At 30.5% G+C, this 20171-nt stretch overlaps 1 protein-coding gene across 2 annotated transcripts; it reads left to right on the top strand.

Moving 5' to 3' along the window:
- Window positions 1-7750: 7750 nt before the first annotated feature.
- Window positions 7751-19913, top strand: LOC122580417 (delta(7)-sterol-C5(6)-desaturase-like). 2 transcript variants are annotated; one of them, XM_043752683.1, is made up of 4 exons: window positions 7751-7970; window positions 14080-14385; window positions 14555-14825; window positions 19880-19913. In XM_043752683.1, the coding sequence occupies exons 1-4, from the start codon at window positions 7751-7753 to the stop codon at window positions 19911-19913; spliced, it is 831 nt and encodes a 276-aa protein (XP_043608618.1). The 2 variants fall into 2 exon arrangements, with proteins under 2 accessions (XP_043608618.1, XP_043608617.1); XM_043752682.1 differs by lacking the exon at window positions 19880-19913 and having other exon boundaries at window positions 14555-14847.
- Window positions 19914-20171: the final 258 nt, after the last annotated feature.

The following is a 20171-nucleotide window of genomic DNA, read 5'->3' as shown; positions in this document are numbered from 1 at the left end:
ACAACTTGACTAGCTCAATCTAGTCATACTTCAATCACTAGCCTTCCTAAACCCAAAACCCAACCCATTTGTCATTGAGCTACTTTCATCTTTAACAACAACATTGGGTAGTTCAACCTACCATTTTCATTCATATTTCAATAACTAGTAAAAATTCATCTTTTCTCATTAACTAAGATTTTCACATGAACTTATCAATTTTATAATCAAACACATCACATTGCTCAATGACAACTAGGTTAACTAAAGAATTGAGAAAAATTAACCATAATTCAGTTTCTAGCAAAAACCCCCAATTTGGTTCATCCATGAACCCTAATTTCAAAAGAAAGAGGAAACTAAATTTAGGGGAAATCAATACCTCAACAAAGGAAGATATTAGATTAGGGTTTTCAAGCCACAATTTCTTCCCTTTTTTTCCTTCAAATTTCGGCCACCACCACCACCAACCTACAAACCCTAGCTTTTGAATTCTTAATTGAAGATTACTGGATGAAGATGATTACTATGGAGGTTCTTATTCTTGAACTTGAGAGAGGTTGTCTTAATTTTGAAATGAACTAGAAGGATTGCATGGAGGAAATGTTGAAGAACAAGGTGGAAGTGTGAGTCAAAGAAAAGAAGTTGGCTGGCACCTTCCTGGCTTGCCACGACCCAACTAAAAATTGTGGGTATTTTACCCGTTATCTGCTAAAGTTCCAACTAAATTAACCCCATATCTAAATATAAAATACTATGAAATTAATTTAATGTCAAAACTATGAAAAGTGGTTAATTTCTTTTACCTCAAGATCTTTGGGTGTTACAGTTTGAGCCAGTTTTTTTTATTTTTCACAAAAAATTTAATTTTCACAGAAAATTTAATTTTCAAATGAATATTTCATTATATCTTTATATAACTTTATTGTTCATATTAGCTTTAGGGAGGGAAAAAAAAAATTAAAAAAATCCTAAGATGTCCCAAAAGAGATGTCACACTCTAACAAAAAAGATGGGCATTTCTTTCAAGAAGTCACCGTACAATGACGAAAGACGTCCCCATAGGTGGCCCACTCATAGTACTCATAGACTTTTTTATTTTATTTTTTACATCATATATTTAATAATTAAGAAGTTAATACATTTATTCAAATTTAAAATTTTTTATGACTTAATACATAAAAATAACCGTGAATTATTTATTTTTTATTTAATACGAACAGACATTATTTATATATTCAGTCACTTAATACATTCCATACTTAATAAAAATAAAAAGCGAGCCCTTAATGCTTTAATTTTTCATAGGAACGATAAGATGGAAAGTCCACCTTTATATAGTGTCCCATAACTTGATTACTAAGCGCCCTAAAACAATACTTCCTGCCAATGGGTTAAAAACCCCAGCGACATTTCCGAAGTCCTATAATAATGCTTGGATTCTGAAAGACCAGGATTCGAGTCTAAGCAGATGAGGTTTTACCTCCAATTTAATGTTGTGTCTTCTGTAGCAGTTAAATGGTGGGTTTTCCCTCCTTGTGATCCCTGACTTCGTGGATCGGTCGCTGGTGCCTGCCTGCCTGTATGGATGTAACGGCTAGCCGTCCCGTAACACGAACGTTAACTTCCTGGAAGAAATATTTGAGTCTATTCAAATATATCAATCTATTTGTCGTTTATATAGAACTTCATGCTTCATGATTGCTGATTTTTATCTTCCAATTTGGATACGAACTACTGATGTCATAAAAATAAGGAATTAGTATCCTAAAATGTAAATAACTTTACACGAATTGTCATAGTGTGTATGAAACTTCAATATTGTGCATTGTATGTAATGAATTTTTGAATTTTGTGTGTTATATGTATCCATGTATATATGACAACCATATAAGTTGCCACTTGTACATACATACAATGCATCGAAATTGCAATTGAGTTCATTACATACATACAATGTACAAAACTTTCAAATTTTTAATTAGTCGGATACATACAATCACAGAAATTGTAATTAAGTTCATTACATACAATGTACATAATTGAAGTTCGATACACACTATTACAATTCATATAAAATTGTTTACGTTTTGAAGTAATAATCACTAAAAATAAAGATAATGATATATATGCATAATTCATATGCCTAAAATTAGTCCTACTCCATACATTACATGATACTTGTTTTTCACTAATTCTATTTACCTTTAATCTTACCACATGGCTTAATCTCTTTTTTAAGTTTATCTTTAGGCATACCAGTTAGACACAATAATTATTTTTCAAATAGGACTTCAAAAATTTAGAGGGGTTAAATGTATACGTATCCCATAAATACAAACTACAATTACAAAACCATAAAAATATCCACAATATCCAAAAAATCATTATCACGGCCGTATCAATATCATCATCCTCAATGTCCCTAACAATTTGACTTTCCTTTTTTCTTCTTTCCAATGGTTCATTTCGGTTCACATACCCATATTTCAATCAAACTTATTTCCATCAAAGATGATTATTTTGAAAAGCTCAACTGGAGAAACAATCAAGATTGAAGAATCTTTTCCTTTATATTAACAAAGAATAAAGTTTAGGTAGTTCTTACAAAAAACTTAAGGTATGTCCGTAAAATATTACTACAAATCTTCTAAAATATTTTCAAATTTAAGTTGGTTCGTGGGACCTACCTTCCTTCATGGTAGATCCGTCCCTGATTCACAGCAAAAAGTCTTTTCATAAAATATGTAGAAATTATGTGAACTTTCGTAAACCCGATTAATCATATGTCTTTGGATCTTTAAGTCCGTTGATCGACGTCGAAGTACCGATCAAAAATAAATACCTAAATACCTTATACTAGATAGGGTAAATGGATATTGTTTCCACGAGAAACGTCTGTGGTTATAGTCAAGTTGTACAATCACGATTGATTTTAAAGATAATATTAAAACTAAATTTGATTAACTAAAATGATAATAAAAATTAATTAACTAGACTTATAATAATTAAGGAAAGCAATAATAAAAATAAAAGTTGTAGACAATAATAAAAAAGCGCATCCCTCCCGGATCCTAGATAATTAATGAACTAGTTTAACAAACCCTATGAATTATTTGTTCCAAATCACATAGACATAATTTGTTAAGTTAAATAAACTATTTTGGGTACAACCAACGTCGTCTTCGAGGATAAAATTTTTTTCCGGGGTCTGGCTCGAAAAAAAAAAGTGGGGCTCTAATATAACGAATCAATAATAAAAATTTAATAGCATAATATTACGACAATAAGTGTTTTCGACAATAATAGTAAGCTCTTAAAATATTAATTAGCAAAATATAACTAAGTTATATCTTACCCCTCAATTAGTAAACAATTAAACAATAAACTATAAATATTTAGGAATGAAAAATATTGTTAAACTAAAAGGTAGGACACGACTTCAAAGGAGGAATGTCATATGTATGACATGAATTGTCAATTGGTAATATTTGGAAAGAGGGACGACAGGTCAGATTAAACGTCCAAAACATAGGCTTTTATTTCAGTCAATGATTTACCCTAGTCCATGTATCTATCTTAGTCACTAATACATAGATTCCATAGCAAATTTTAATAAAAACTGTGGGGCCCCAAAAGAGGTGGGTCTGGCACTTTAGCACCATATGTGCCACCCAAGAGCTGGCCCTGGGTACAACTTATGCTTACCACACAATTTGTCTTAATCCTTAATCTAGTTGGACTCGGTACAAATTGTTGACTCACAATAGACTGTCTTACGATAATCAAATAACAACTTAAATAAACAAATATTCAAGTACTTCCATATATCACCAATGAAGAATTAATGTTCATATAAATAAATAAAAAGTTTGCTAAACATAGTTAAATAAGAATTATTCACCGGGAGAAATAACGAGAGGTTTAGCCGGACATCTTCATTTTCGAATCACCAATATTTGATAAGAAAAATATTTGCTGCATGAATCCGATGATGATTGTACTGTTGCTGCTGTTCGTGAATGTTTCTGCCGTCCTTTTTTTTTTCGTTCGTAGCAGCAAAAGATAATCCCCCAAAATTACAAAAGTATAGTATATATATTGCCTTGTTTGTTGCTCATGACTCACGACTACAATTCTACAAAGAGGCGGTGGCCTCTCTTCACGTGCAGATGGGCTGAAGCCCATGTACCTTTCTTTCTAGTCCAATACTTCTTTTGGGTTAATTCACCATCTAGAACATTAGGTGGGCTACTGCCATTTTGAATCTTTTCCTTCTTTTCGTTGTATGACTTGTATCACCCCACGTGAATTTGCTTTTTAGCAATTCCCTTTCACACGTCTTCATATTGTAACAATGTAACATGAGTTATCACTAGATCACCATCTAATCATTTTTATCCAGCTCAAACCTAAAATTCACACAATATACATCAAAATAGGTCTATTTAAAAAAAAAAAACTAATACAATAAGTTATTCTTAGACCACATTAACGTATATATAATAATCATTTATCATCCGGGTCATACACAATAGAATATTTATAATGTTTAATCATAAAGCTACAAAATAATATTTGATTATTTACGCATTTAAATTAAATAGCTTTAACTAAACTATTTGTTTATAAAATTAACACGAGTTAATTAATGAGATAAACGAATAAACCAACGACCATTATATATAGAAATAAAATAAAGTTAGTTTTAATTGATTAGATAAATAATTTATTAATTAAAGGTAGTTTAATTAATTAATTAAGTTAACAGGTTGGATAATTAATTGGTTAATAGTCTAAAATAATTAGTAGTGGATTAATTATAACATAGAAGGCCGGTCCATCCCTCCTAAGGCCTCATGGCTGAAATCCACTAAAGAATGGAGAGAGGTGGTCGAAATTCCCAAAGGGGAAATTATAGAGTTTTAGTTTCCTTATTTGATTAGGAAACTTTGCATATATAAACCCTAAAATCCTCATTAATTCTTGTACATGAGAAAACCCAAAAACACACACAAAAGGTGAAATCTCTTTCTCTCATCTCGTGTGTGTCGAACTTCACTTCCCAAAGAAACCAAAACCACTAATTGTTGTAGGTTTAATTACTTAGGGTTTGAGTTAAACCCAAAATTAGTTTCAACAAAGGTTTCTTGCCTTTGTGTATTGTTGAGGTTCGAATTCGTTCAAGAACCTTAAATAGGTTCGAATTCGACTCTCTCACTATAAGAGAAGTCGAATTCAACTTTAGCGAGTTCTAGAGGTTTTCGGTTGGTTGTGGTCGTAAGCTTAAGGGTGCCTAGCAGATCCTTGGTTGAGGCATTGTTCGTGTATGCACTATCGAGGGATTTCTACTCTTGGAATCTTGTTGCCGGAATCTTCTACTTCAATGAAGAATCTTCACTACCGCAACGAGGTTAGTTAGTTTGTATTTAATTAAGCTACTAATTGTATTGCATGCATGTGTATTGGAAATGGATATTATAACGGTTTTAATAGTTTATTAACACGATTCCGCTACAAACTTTAATTTAAGAGTAAATTACTGAAATAGTATCTGTGGTTTGGTCGAAATTACTAGTTTCATACATGTTAGATTTTAATTACGCCCATCATACTCATGGTTTACAATTTTGCACTCAGAAGGCACCTCACGCTAACGGTCGTTAGTTGTATCGTTAAGTAACTAACATGCCTTGCATGTGAGGTATGAAACGTGTAATATTATACAAACCACAGGTACCATATGTGTAATGTACAATTATTATTTATCAAAAAAAAATAATTTATAAAAATATTTACTATTTTAAAATCATTTATAAGTATTTCATATTTACAAAATATATATTATTTCTATCTATAAAAACATAATTAATATATTATATAGTTAGTTACAATTGATAACTTATTTTATTTTTATTAAAATCTCATTGAAAGTTTAAGAAAGATAAAAAGAAAAATTCATGTAGGAATATTTTAATATAATACTAAAAAAGGTAACTCAACTGAAAATGATTTTTACCAAACAATCAATTCAATTTTTATAAATTTTTTTTGCATAATAATAATTAATTAATATTTTGGCTAGTAATCAAATGTAAGATATGGAACTCGAACCTTGATGAAATAACACAAGAACAAAAATATTATTAATGAGCTATCAACCCATTAGTGATAATAATAATTTATTAATATTTTTAAAATTAATACTCTTAGAACTTCAATACAAATTTTTAAAAAATATATATATATAATATTAATTTTTTTAATAAATTTATAATAAAATTTATAAACCAACAATAGTTTTTAAATAAATAAAATAATTTTAGAATGATAATAGTTTTATTTAAAAAACATTAAATTTATTATAAACATAAATATCTTGATAAATAATAAGTGTGATTTACACGGATGGTACCTGTGGTTTGTATAATATTACATGTTTCATGCCTCACGTGCAAAGCACATTGGCTACTTAACGATACAACTAACGACCGTCAACTTGAGGTACCTTCCGAGTGCGAAATTGTAAATCATGGGTATGATGGACGTAATTTAAATCTAACAGGTATGGAAATAGTAAATTCGACCAAACCATAGGTACCATTTCAGTAATTTACTCTTAATTTAATGAAAATTTGAATTTTGTCACTCAAACCGGGTCAATCACCCGAATCATCCAAACTAAAGAGCCAATACACCAACAACCAAGAAACGGAAGTGGATGGTCCCGCTACAAACTTTAATTTAATGAAAAATTTTTATAAATATTTGAATTTTGTCACTCAAACCGGGTCAATCACCTGAATCATTTTTTGTTATGCGGTTAATTAAATCCAAACAAAATAGATACCCAATTACCTTTGATAAGAATAATTCCCCAATCATCTAAAACAGAGAAAACTTACTCTAGTCTAATATAGGTATCATTATCCACTGTCAAACGGATTTAATTCGATCGAGAACAAAAAACAAATGTTTAGTTTTCGTTTGATTATCCATTTAGTAATTTTATCTTTCTATGATTTCTAATCTTGTTAGAATCCCATACTCTACCACCATTTCCTAGATTGATACATTTTCATATACCACCATTTATTTACTTTAAACGTTAATTAATATTTTTCTTATACATTTAGTAAACTTTCTTCTATTTTTATCCAAACTCATTTATTTATTAATTTTAGTCGTTTATAAATATCAATATAAATAAGTAAATAATAACTTGTAATATATTTCCAATTATTATATTATTATTATTTATTATTATCATTACATGTGATAATTACGATTATAAATTTATGTGCACCACTAATAAAAAAAAATACGATCGAATCATCACACTATACTACATATGCTATACTAGTCATTATCAAATATATTTATCTTAATCACTATTAACTGTCAAACGGAATAAGATCGAGAATAAAAAACATACGTTTAGTTTTCTTTTAATTATATTTATTTAATGGTAATTAGTATATAGGCATTTCATCTTGCTACGCCTTAATTCTCACGCATCCTTGTTAGAACACCATGCACATTCTACCAACTTTTGAACTTTTCCTACATTGATACATTTTTATCAACTCTTTCTTTACTCATTTGAAATCATAATAATTACCTAATTGTACTAGTATTCTTTATACATACACACTCAGGCGTCAATATAAGAATATATTGTGAACCTGCAGGTCCATACCCATACATCCATATATATAATCTAATTAATATTCCAAAATATTCTTAAAGTTAACCACAATTTGATCTTACAATGGATAAAAACTATTTGCAGCTGTTTGTCGATGAGTCCTCGATGGCCAACCGGATCGTGCTCGGGAGACTGCTGCCAGCAAAAATATGGGAGCCCTTACCACATTTTGTTCAGACATGGCTTCGGAATTACACCGCGGGAACCATAATTTATTTCATCACATGCTTTCTTTGGAGCTTCTATTTTTATATCTACAAGTATAATGTTTATGTTCCCAAAGGTCTGTTTTTCATACCGATCATTCTAATTATTTCGTTTATTAATTTAGATATATGTATACATACTTTTATTTGTGGGTTTAGATGCTTATTAATAGTATATAATAATAAGAATCTAATCATATTTAGTATTTGTATTTACTAGTTAAATAATAGTTTTAATTATATATGATATATCTAAAGAGTATATGATTTATTAATATAGACTAAAAGAGATATGTGTCGTTTAATCATGTTTTAGTACATTGGTATATATATTACGGTATTATATTAGGTTTCTGAATAGCACTTGATATTAAACTATTATTTTTGATTAATTTACAAGAAGTTGTACATAAAATATTTATATCTTTCAATAATTATAAAAGAGGGCATGAAATTCATTTATATCTCCCAACAATTGTGACCTTAGAATCAATTGGCTTACGTCATTTTCCTTATTTAAACTATTGTTAATAATGTTGATAAATATTGGGACATAAAAAAATTACTAGCGATAATATTAAATATGTTACCCTTTCATATTAGTTCAATATTTATTAAATTTATTGAAATAATAATAATAATAATAACAATAATAATAATAGCATTTTCGTTCCTTTCATTATGAATTTTTTTTTCATTATGATAATAATATTCATTTCCTTTACAATATATATATATTAGCTTATTACCTACGTAACATGTGGGATTTATACATTTTTTTGCATTAAAAAACTTGTAATATCTAAAATTATTAACATCTAAATAAATATTTACAAACACAATTATAATACTATATTCATTGTCAAAAAAAATGTTAACAAATAATGTTTTCAACCATAAAAATAGAGTATATGCATAAAATATTAAAGAGTTATTTTTTTTAACACTAAGTTGTAACTATACTTCTACTTTTATCAAGTGTACCAAAGGTGTTATTTTAATCCATAAATTTAAGCAACCATATCAAAAATCATGTAATATAAAGATTTTGAAAAAAATATTTTTAGTATCGTTGAAATAAAACGTTACTAGTGGAAAGAAAATGTAATTGAAATTTTCATAACAATATAATATTTTTAATGTTTTATTACAACTAAACACTAAAAAAAAAAAAATCATACAACCAAAATTCATTACCAAAAAATAACTAATGAAGTTAAGGTATAAATTATCAACAAATAAATAAGTATATAGTAAGTTTATCAATAAAAACATAATATATAAAACGTTCTATACATAAAAATATAATATATACTACGTAAATGAATGTCTTTTTTTTATAAGTTATAATATTAAAGAGTAAAGAGCACCATTATTTTAAAGATTTGGATATAAAATAAATAAAATTAATTGATTTATTTGTATGAAAGTAAAGTATGAGGAATAAAAAGGTTATTGACCAATTTTTTGGTCAATGATGATATTATCTATGAAATCTAATGGTGAAAAATAAATGTAAAAATTAATTAATGGTTCACAATTTTTCAATTTACAATTAAGGATTTTGTTTTAATATATACGAGAGTAAGTATCCACACGTTGCGGTGGTTAAATGGTAGGGTGATAGGTCATAGAGTGTGATAGGTCATAAAGTGTGATCGGTCATAGAGTGTGATAGTCAAATGTCTTATCCGTACGGGCTCCGTTCTTGGAGTTAAAATTTCATCGAAAGTATATCGAATGACATCTTTAATGAAAGAGCATAAAATTTTAAGAACACCCATATAACTTTTATGATTTATCGGTGTACGGTTTTTAAGATAAAAGATTTTGATTGAATTAATGTAATAAATGATTTATGGAGGAGAGGAAAAAAAAATGATTGGTTGAGATTTGAGGAGAAGAAATGGTAATATATTTACTTTAGGTAAATATAGAATTGATAAGGGGGATTTTGGGAAAGTAAATGTTGAAACTTAAAATTTAGGTGGTGAGATGTTAGGGGTGATAGATAGATCATAGAGTGTGATATGTCATAAAGTATGATAGTCAAATGACTTAGCTATACGGGTTCCGCCTTCGGATTAAAAAATTTCTCGAAATTATATCGAATGACATCCATATTGAAATAACATAAAATTTTAAGAACATCCATATAATTTTTATAATTTATCGATGTACGATTTTTGAGATAAACGATTTTGAATGAATTGGAGTAAAAAATGATTTATGCAGCAGAGAAAAAAAAATGATTGATTGAAATTTGAAAAAAGAAAAAGGGTATTATAGTTAGTTTAGGTAAATATAGAATAGATAGAGGGACATTTTGGGAATGTAAATGTTGAAACTTAAAATATTAGACATGGACTTTTTGCTTTATAATATAGTATAGATAGTTTAGATTAAAGAGTATAAAAATTATTATATAATTGGCAGATATAGAAATTACATCCTTTGCAAAATTATAATAGTAATTTTCCATATCAGACATGATTTGATCATCTGATCTCTATTATCTTTTACTTGATTTCAACACTATTCATCAGATGAAGGCTTTCACTCTTAATCAATTGAAATTGTTTTTTAAGCAACATAGTTAATAAAAATCAGAATTTAGCAGCCATTGTTATAAATAATTCAAGGTATGTATTTTTTTTAAGATATTTTTTTCTCTTTATAATTTTAAGCAAATTTTTTGTTGTTTTTAAGAGGTTTTTTTTATCTAGAATATTCTGATTGTAAAACAGATCAAAGCCCTCATTTTTTAAATTTATATATATATATATAATGTGTGTCGCTTTTTAAAGAGATTAATATTTTGTGTGTTCTAATGTGTATTGTTAGTTTTTTAAAGCATTTTAGAATAATTTTTTTTGACATGAAATTATCAATGTTTTGTGATAAATTCTTTATGTTCAAGCCAATTTAGTTCGTAAACAGAAAAGTAAATAATCATAGTAAATAATCATTTTTTCATATAAACATTTCTTTAGATTATTTATGTTTTACAAACGTAATAATCAAGGGATAAGTGCGTGTAAATGTAAATAACTAAGATCGAAAAGTTATTGTGTGCACGAACTTTCAGAACCTCTATTGTATGCACAAACTTTGTAAAAATGTTTAAGTTATGTAACTAACTATGATTGACTAATCAAAAATTTGCACGTGACAACTCATATGAGGTGTCACGTATACCATGTTACATGATTTGAACATATTTACTAAGTTTGTACATACAATAGAGATTCTGAATACTTCGTACACACTATAACTTTTCGGTCTTAGTTACATACGTTTGGTGCACTTATCCCAATAATCAAATTAGCACTTCAAAACGTAATCACAAACCTAGTGGGATTCAATAATTTTAAAATAATGATAACACCACTTTTTCAACATTTTTCTTTATCTAATTCTGTCAATATTTGATATTATAATATACTGTAATAATATGTTTTAGTTATATCTATTCATCAGCATATTATGCGGGTTAATAATCTAGTTTCATATATATTAAGGTATTTATACATCGTGATAAGTAGATACTGATTAAAATTTGGTCACACACGAAACGAAAAGTGAGATTTTTCATGTCGAGTCAGTTGATTTTCTCGTAACTATGATGGATTTTCGTATATAATATTGGAATATAATCCGGTGATATCATTGACGATCCAATAAGTATTCCAAATTTATTGTCAAAATTAAAATGTTAAGACGTGATATACGAAAACCAAAAACGATTTATGAGTCCCTAGGGTGGAGCTAGGGAGTGTGTGAGAAGGTTCAGAGGGAGATGAGAGGGTTGCAATTGATTCGGCCACCACTACGGCGAGCTGGAGGAGGGCTGGAGGCCAGCGAGCTCTGATCTCGTGGAGGGTTGGGAGAGAGATGGGAGAAAAAGGTCTGAAGGTGTAAATTTTTCTGACCGTTACAGGGACCAACATTGTAAGTATGCAGACGTCAGGGACCAAAAGTGTAAACTGGACCAAACATTTTTTTTTGTTTTTTTTTTTTTTAGTTGCTATGCTACACGTTGTTTTTTTTTAGTTGCAAGGACCAAAAGTGTAAGTAATTTTTTTTCAACCTTTTAGCTGCCATTTTTTTTAGCAAAATGTAATTTTAGCTCTTTTTTTAGCAAAATGAAATTGCTTATGTTTTTTTTTATTAGGTCACTGTAAGTATTATTTTTTTTTGTTTTTTTTCCAACCTTTTTTTTAACTATGTAATATTTTTATTTTTATTATGTAATATGTATTTTAATATTACGTAATGTATTTATTATTAACAAAAAATTAATTATGTAAATTTATAATGTTAAGGATAAATTATGAAAATTTAAAAAAAAAGGTTGGAAGTGATGGTTGCCATTAAAAAGGGTCAGAAAAAAAATTGAAGGGTTGAAATGAGGTAAAATAATTTGATTAGGTAATTTGAGGGAGATGAGGTCATGAGGATATATGACTCCCTCCCCCTTGGAGGCGTTTGGTAGGAGGGAATCATTGAGAATGGAAATGTAATAAAGAATGAAAATAGTAGAAAGAGAATGAGTATTTGAAAAGAAAATAATTACATTGTTTGGTAACAACAGAGAATCATAATAAGAGAAATATAAAAAATAAACAAATTAATATGAATTTTTTTTAACAAAAACTAATTATAATATCATAATATAAATAATTAAAATTAATAGCTAATAACATGAGAAAAAAAGAAAAAAAAGGTAATTTGATTCCATTCTCACCATTTTTCACCTTTTTGGGAAGAATCATGAGAATGGAAATGATTCTCCCTTCTACCTCTTCATTTCCTTTCTCTTGTGTAACCAAACAAGGGAAGTGATTCTCATTTCATTTCCACTTTTTCCATTCCATCCTACCAAACATCCCCTTAATGTATTACTTCTCGCACCAACAACGATTTATGATTCCTTGATGTATTCTCACGTTGTAAACATAAAATACCTCACTTCTTATATTTATAGAAGTGAGTTATTAATTAGTTGAGTTTTCGTGAGTTATGAGTTTCATCTCAGGCATGTTTGTTTCGAGTTCCGTTCAATTAGATGTCGATCATTGTGATGTCTCGAATATTATAATAAAAAAAACATAAAATTCCATAGAACAATAAATCTCATAAATGTTACATCGTTCATTATTTATTAGACAAAAGTATCTCTCGTTTATTGAAATGTTAGACTGAAGTGAACGATGTCTTCTCTTTTATTACAATGAAAAACAATCCTAAGTGGCGACTTGGAAGAATAACCTTTGCGTCCAACATCACACAAACCTTGCATACATATTCATCCACTTTACATGTTTAGATGTACATATCATTTCTAGACTGTTACATGGCATAAGTCTACCATCGTGACATATAGCCTCGCTACAGTTTTTTGGAACTATTATTTCCATGCTGATGAGACGTCACGTGGTAGAAGTCCCCACTCCTTTGAGCTTTGAGTAACCTCAGTCCGAATAGCCTCAATAATTAAAATTTGAAATCAAGCCAGGACTATTTTTCTTTAAGGTAGAATAAATTAGTGTTACTTTTGAAGTCATTTTGTAATAGCCTAAATTTAGTGTTAAAATTGGGGAAAAGTTAGGGTGAAGTGGCACATAAAACAACAATGAAACATTGATACAATATAGAATTATGTTAAATTTCCAGACTAAATACAAACAAGAGTTTACAAACACATCTTCCAACCAATCAAATCATTTTACTTTTTATCATCCTTATTTCTCTCTTTTTGTTTATTGGTCCATATCACATGTCACATATGTTTGTAAAGTTTTGTTTGTATTTAGTTTGTGAGTCTAACATTTTCCAGCAATATATACTTTTTCGTATTGAGTTGGACATACAAAAATGCATGTCCTTTAATATTTACTTCCACGGTATTAGGTTTTTCACACAATATTCATAACGTATAGGAACCAAAAGAAAATATTAAAAAATCCTCAACATAAATAAAATTAAATATATTCACTGTATATTTTTTGTATTACTTCAATTTTATGTGTAAAAATTTTTAAAATATATATATATATATATAAAGTATCGTTTTCATAAATATTTACTATGTTTAATTAGGTGTTACTACTTGATCTTGGTGTTTATTAAATTCAAAGATACAACAAATGTTCTGTTTTCATGAAATGTATATTGATTTTCCAGATGCTATCCCTTCAACAAAAGCAGTGCTACTACAGATTTATGTTGCAATGAAGGCTATGCCATTTTATGTTGCTCTTCCCACGGTCTCGGAGTACATGATTGAAAACGGATGGACTAGATGCTTTTCACGTATAAGTGACGTTGGCTGGCTATCCTACACCGTAAACTTAGGCGTCTATCTTATAATTGTTGAATTCGGGATTTACTGGATACACCGAGAGTCACATGACATTAAACCTTTGTACAAACACCTTCACGCAAGTCATCATATCTACAATAAGCAGAACACACTTTCACCTTTTGCAGGTGAGTCTCTTTCTATTGGTTTGAGTAATTACCCGATTAGATAATTGGGTTGAAATCTACCTGACCCAATTAGATAATTGGGTTGCCATTTCTAACACCGTAATATATAAAAATCTTTTAACCAGCCCTAACTAATATGATACTTGCAATGAGTATGTGTTTTAATCAGGATTGGCATTTCATCCTTTGGATGCGATATTGCAAGCGCTACCACACGTGATTGCGCTATTCCTAGTCCCGATGCATTTCACGTCACACATAGCGTTGTTGTTTATTGAAGCAATATGGGCTGCAAACGTTCATGATTGTGTAGATGGCAAGGTTTGGCCAGTGATGGGTGCAGCTTACCACACTATCCATCACACTACTTATCGCCATAACTATGGGCATTATACTGTCTGGATGGATTGGGCTTTTGGTACACTTCGTCATCCGGCTGAATACGACACCAAACAAATGTAATTCATGATGGTAGCAAGACCTTGTTAAGGACTGTATGGTGGTATTTATGTAAATGATGGGCTATGGTTATGTGTAAAAATCAATAAATCATAGCTGCAATAAACTATATTGTACATATCAGTTATAATTACACAAGGCTTTTAAACCCATACATGGCCCGGATCAAATTAAAATCTCAACGCAGTTCCAGTTATCATAATCCTGAATATTTACATCAAAACCGATTTATAAATGGCGCCGATCTAGTCCCTCTTGGGACGGGCTGAGTAACACTAGAGGCCTAGTTCAATAACCATATATGCCCAATTAAGAAAAGGGCCGGGTTACAGATTCTGGGATTTCAGTATAGTATCAAGATTTCGCCTTAAGAGAACTACATACTAACACAATTGGAAATATTTGGATAATAATTCCAAATATGTGAAAAATAATTCCAACAAAAGATACAAACACATTAAAGTAGTCCTGCATTTAGCTAGATATACAAAATCTTTAAATAGTAATACCATTTAGCTAGATATACACAATAATGGTATGCCCACCCACAAAAAAAAATCAAATTCAATCATTCAAGATAAATGTATCTATCCTCTATATTTATCTTTTATCCACACGTTTTACACATTTTTATGAGGAAAATATCTCCTTTTATTTATGGGTTTGATAAATACAGCCTTAAGAGATGTGTTTAAAGTGCATAAATTGTTTGTACATTTACCATGAAAATCAGGGGATAGACTTTTAATATGGAAGATACAAGTTTTTTTTTATACACAAAGGGTTGTATTTAGCATTTCCCTTTATTTATTTGTACAATATAAAGATATGTACACATGTATACAACCCCTAATATTTCATTTCAAAATTTGGGTGTGGATTCTCTCAAGTTAAAAGTAACTTGTGGTGTAAAGTTGAAAAGTTATTAACCATTAGATTAAAGTTAATGGTCAAAATTTAATTATCAGTTTTGAATCTTGACCATTGATATTAAATCAATGGTCGAGATCAATCTAACTTTACCCCTTAAGTTATCCTAACTTAGGGAAATCTTAACCCTTCAAAATTTTGGTGGTGTTTACAGTTGTATTAAATAAGGTGTTTTAAGATGATGATAATGACGATGACGATGACGATGACGATGACGATGACGAGGACGAGGACGAGGACGAGGACGATGACGACGACGACGAGGACGAGGACGAGGACGATGACGATGACGAGGACGAGGACGACGATGAGGACGACGACGAGGACGACGAGGACGACGAGGACGATGACGACGATGACGACGACGATGATGATGACGACGACGACGACGACGACGATGATGATGATGATGATGATTCCCCCTTAATGATGATTGCATCTTTTGACTACATAAAGCTTGATAAATGTTTAACTATTTGTTAAATAGCAATTATATACATACACAAAATAAAGCTTAAAAAAACCCCTTTTTATAGAATTACTAATGTGATTAGATTATATTACCATTCATCCTAAATACATACAAATGAAATCAATAACAAATGAATTTGTAATCGTATGTACAATTCTAACAAATATAAAGACTTAGTAATATAGAATTTGTAATCGTACGTACAAAGTGACGATTTTATTAAAAATAAAAATAAATAAATAATAATAATAATAATAATAATAATAATAATAATAATAACAACAACAATAATAATAAAGGGTATGTAAGAATTTGTGGATTTGTAATATTCTTGCCAAAATAAATGTTGATCAATCCCATAAATATATTGTTTTTCATATATGATATATCCAATTTTATAGTTTTTATATTCTAATTTATACTATATTTTCTATAAAAAAGATTGATAATTTAAAAAAAAACATGGAGATGCCACATAGGATAAATCTTATGTGGCAACATTTAAGCATAGCTTTGATTTAGGAAGGATAGCTTAAAAGGCTAGGATTCTTACTGTTTTAATATTAATATAGATATATGTTCGGCCGGAAGTGATCGAGTATTTTTTTTTTGTATGTTGTTGCTAGGGTATCTTTTTGAGTTTCAAATTAATTTTTTAGTAAGTGTGTTCCTATGATCACTTTGTTAAGTTAGGTATATATCATGTACATAACAACAATATTTTTTTAACAATCCAAAAGTTCAATTCTACAGTACAGCTTAGTTTAAATCTAATTGGCTTTACTTGGCTATTGGGTTACAATCTAATTGGCTTAGTTGGCTATTGCTTATATAGCTAGATAGACATTGGCTGGCTGCTATTATAATATGATTAAATATATATATATATGTAACACCCCGAGCTAGGCTCGAAATGTACCGAAAAGTTATAGCGTAAGCATGGGATTATCGTAGAATATGAACTATATGAAATAAAGGGGATTCGGTGAATCCAACATCAACAACAAGTACATAATACATAATGCAAAGAAAATACGGGCAAATGAATCCTAGATCCATGTAAGTCCAAGCCCAAACTCTAGCACAACATCAATCAATCGACACATCTTGGATTCTCTTGAATACCTGAAAAGTGTACTAAACAAAGTCAACACTAGGTTGGTGAGTTCGTAGGAGCAAATGACAAGGATCTAATGCCAAAGCCATTCACAATATGAACAAAGTTAATCAGCATGGAACACACTTACAGTAAGTCCTTAAAAGACATAAGTACTCAATATAGGTTGGCTCGTAGCGTAACCTGGACCCACATGTATCCATTTCACAGTTTTACCATAGCTAGAACACACATAATGCACAAGAACACAGAATGTCGACATCAACAATCATCCATCAAGTTTTAAAATGTCAAACATGTTCATCAATGTCCCTCGATTGTTCTCATGTCATCCAATTGTCATCAAGTACGTATAGCACCCGTTTATTTCACATGCACACATTGTCCCTCTATTGTCATCAAGTACATAGGTACCCGTTTAATGTCATCAAGTACATAAGTACCCGTTTAATGTCATCAAGTACGTAAGTACCCGTTTAATGTCATCATGTCCATCATGTCCATCAACTCAACCATGCACAATGCACATACATTTCACACGACTTTACGTTCAAGGAATCCTAGATGTTTGTATACAGGGTCACCCGCAGCCTTCCCACCACATCTGCAACTCATTAAATGTATCATCGTCTTCGATGTATGTACAACTATCCTAATCATAAATAAATCAATCATACTCAAACAATCCATAATCAATCAATGTTCATCAATGACTCTCACAAATGTATTCACATAAGTATGCAAGGTATTTAGAATACGCATAGTAAACAAGAACAAGTAATAATGATATCGATAAGTATCTAACAAGTTCTATAATGCCAAACATGACTATCAATATCCCTCACTTTCACTCAATTGCACGTAATGTACTTTATTGTACCCAATTGCACATAATGTACTTCATTATACTCAATTGCATGTAATGTACCTCATTGTACTAAAATGCACGTAATGTTGTTCATCCCTGACCATCAAGGCCCACACAGAAACAAACACCATGTGTATATACTTCGTACGATACTACTCTTGAAAGGCCTTTGATGCTTATATATAGGGTCACCCGCAGCCTTTCCACCACATCTCCAACCTTTCGAAAGTATTACCGTCTTCCATATATGCACAACTAACCTAATACTCAACCAAACATGCACATACAATAATCATATAACAACCACGTATTTACACGTCAACAAATCCATAAATCAAACAATGTCATCACTCAAAACACTCAAACATATGCACAATCAAGTCATGTCATCATCAAGGAACTCAAACGTATGCACAATTGAACTATGTCATCAATCAAGGCAACACATAATTTCACAAACAAACAAGTTAACACACAAAGGTTGTACACTTTCCAGCCCGAATCTCAAACGAGTAGGGAGCTGCGAACTCACCTTGGTTTCCAATCAAAACGACAAGTTAATATCGAGCTATAAATGTCCAATAACCGCCACGTGCCCACAACCTATCAACATATATCATAGTATCATCAAATTCAACTCTATAACCCTGCACAAGTTGGTTAAGTAAGTTTAAGTCACGCCAAAATCCCACAAACGCCTTAATGACTCTCCTGAGCATGAGCTAGAACACTTTGACCCAAAATTTTTAGAAATGAGGAAGGATTCAGACATAATGGATAATATCATAAGAAAGTAAACTCTCATACGATTCCAACGATAGGTCATATGACTCGATTGGACTTACGGATCAAAAGTTATAAGTATATATGTATATAGTTTGAGTTAAAATCTCAAGTTTGGTTCCAAAAGTGACTCACGACTTTGAACGAATGGTTTGTCTTGTGTAAGGCACCAATAAGGTCATAAGAGGACATTCTGGAAAGGTCGGGACGATCCTAGGATGTTAGAACTGGAGCTAGGAAAAAGTTAAGTGATTTGGACCCCCAATTGCGCCGCAACTTATAGTTGCGCCGCAACTTATAGTTGCGCCGCAACCTTAAAACAGAAGATTCTAGTTGCACCGCAACTTGACTAGTTGCGCCGCAACCCATCCAGTTCTGCATAGATCAGCAGCCAAACACGACCCAAACAACTCCAAAACCCCATTTTTGATTTCCAAGATGACTTGTGATGATCCAAAACTCGTTTTCAAGCATTGTTGGACATAATTAAACTCGAATCATAAACTCGAATCATAATATCAAATCCATGCCCAAATCAGTTGACCCATTTCTAAAACCCTAATTTAACCCTAATCGTGTTTGACCCGATTCGTGACCCGAATTTACTTGAAATCAACTAGAAACAAGTTAATAAACATAAAATGATGATTAAGGGATGAGTTTCACTTACCAAATCTTGTTCCAAAAGCTTAACCCGAGTTTGACCCAAGAAAAAGAATGTTCTTGCACTTTTTGACGACCCAAATCTTGATATGATGCAAAAGAGATGTAATAGATGATGTTTCTAGCACTAATCTAACTTGAAACCATAACCTTGGTGTAAGAATCTTAGAGAGAGAGAGAGATTTGTGTGTGTGTGTGTGTTTTGTTCTTGCAAGAAGAAAGAAAAGATAAGGTAAGGGAAGGAATGGATGGGTGTGAGGAAGAGTTGGAAGGGGGTCTAGATTCCAAAACGGTAGGCTCCCACTCCACTAAATTCGACAAATAGCTAAACGATAAATTGATCTATATGTACACATTGCACTTAAATGAACTCCAAATTGCACTTGAACTATATTGGCCAACTTGATAATTAGTTAAATTGCACATATGGTCAAAGAGTCAAAGATCATGATTGTTACAATATATATATATATATATATATATATATATATGTG

This window comes from Erigeron canadensis, chromosome 8 (genome assembly GCF_010389155.1).
Source record: "Erigeron canadensis isolate Cc75 chromosome 8, C_canadensis_v1, whole genome shotgun sequence".
Lineage (NCBI taxonomy): Eukaryota > Viridiplantae > Streptophyta > Magnoliopsida > Asterales > Asteraceae > Erigeron > Erigeron canadensis.
Note: the sequence above shows the minus strand (reverse complement) of the source record. Positions and strands in the feature narration are given on the sequence as shown.

Bases quoted from the DNA above. Each gene is read 5' to 3' on its own strand.
- LOC122580417 (XM_043752683.1), top strand. From the start codon at position 7,751: ATGGATAAAAACTATTTGCAGCTGTTTGTCGATGAGTCCTCGATGGCC. The intron at 7,971-14,079 runs GTCTGTTTTTCA...TTGATTTTCCAG, and splicing joins TAATGTTTATGTTCCCAAAG to ATGCTATCCCTTCAACAAAA. The intron at 14,826-19,879 runs ATACGACACCAA...TGTGTGTGTGTT, and splicing joins ACACTTCGTCATCCGGCTGA to TTGTTCTTGCAAGAAGAAAG.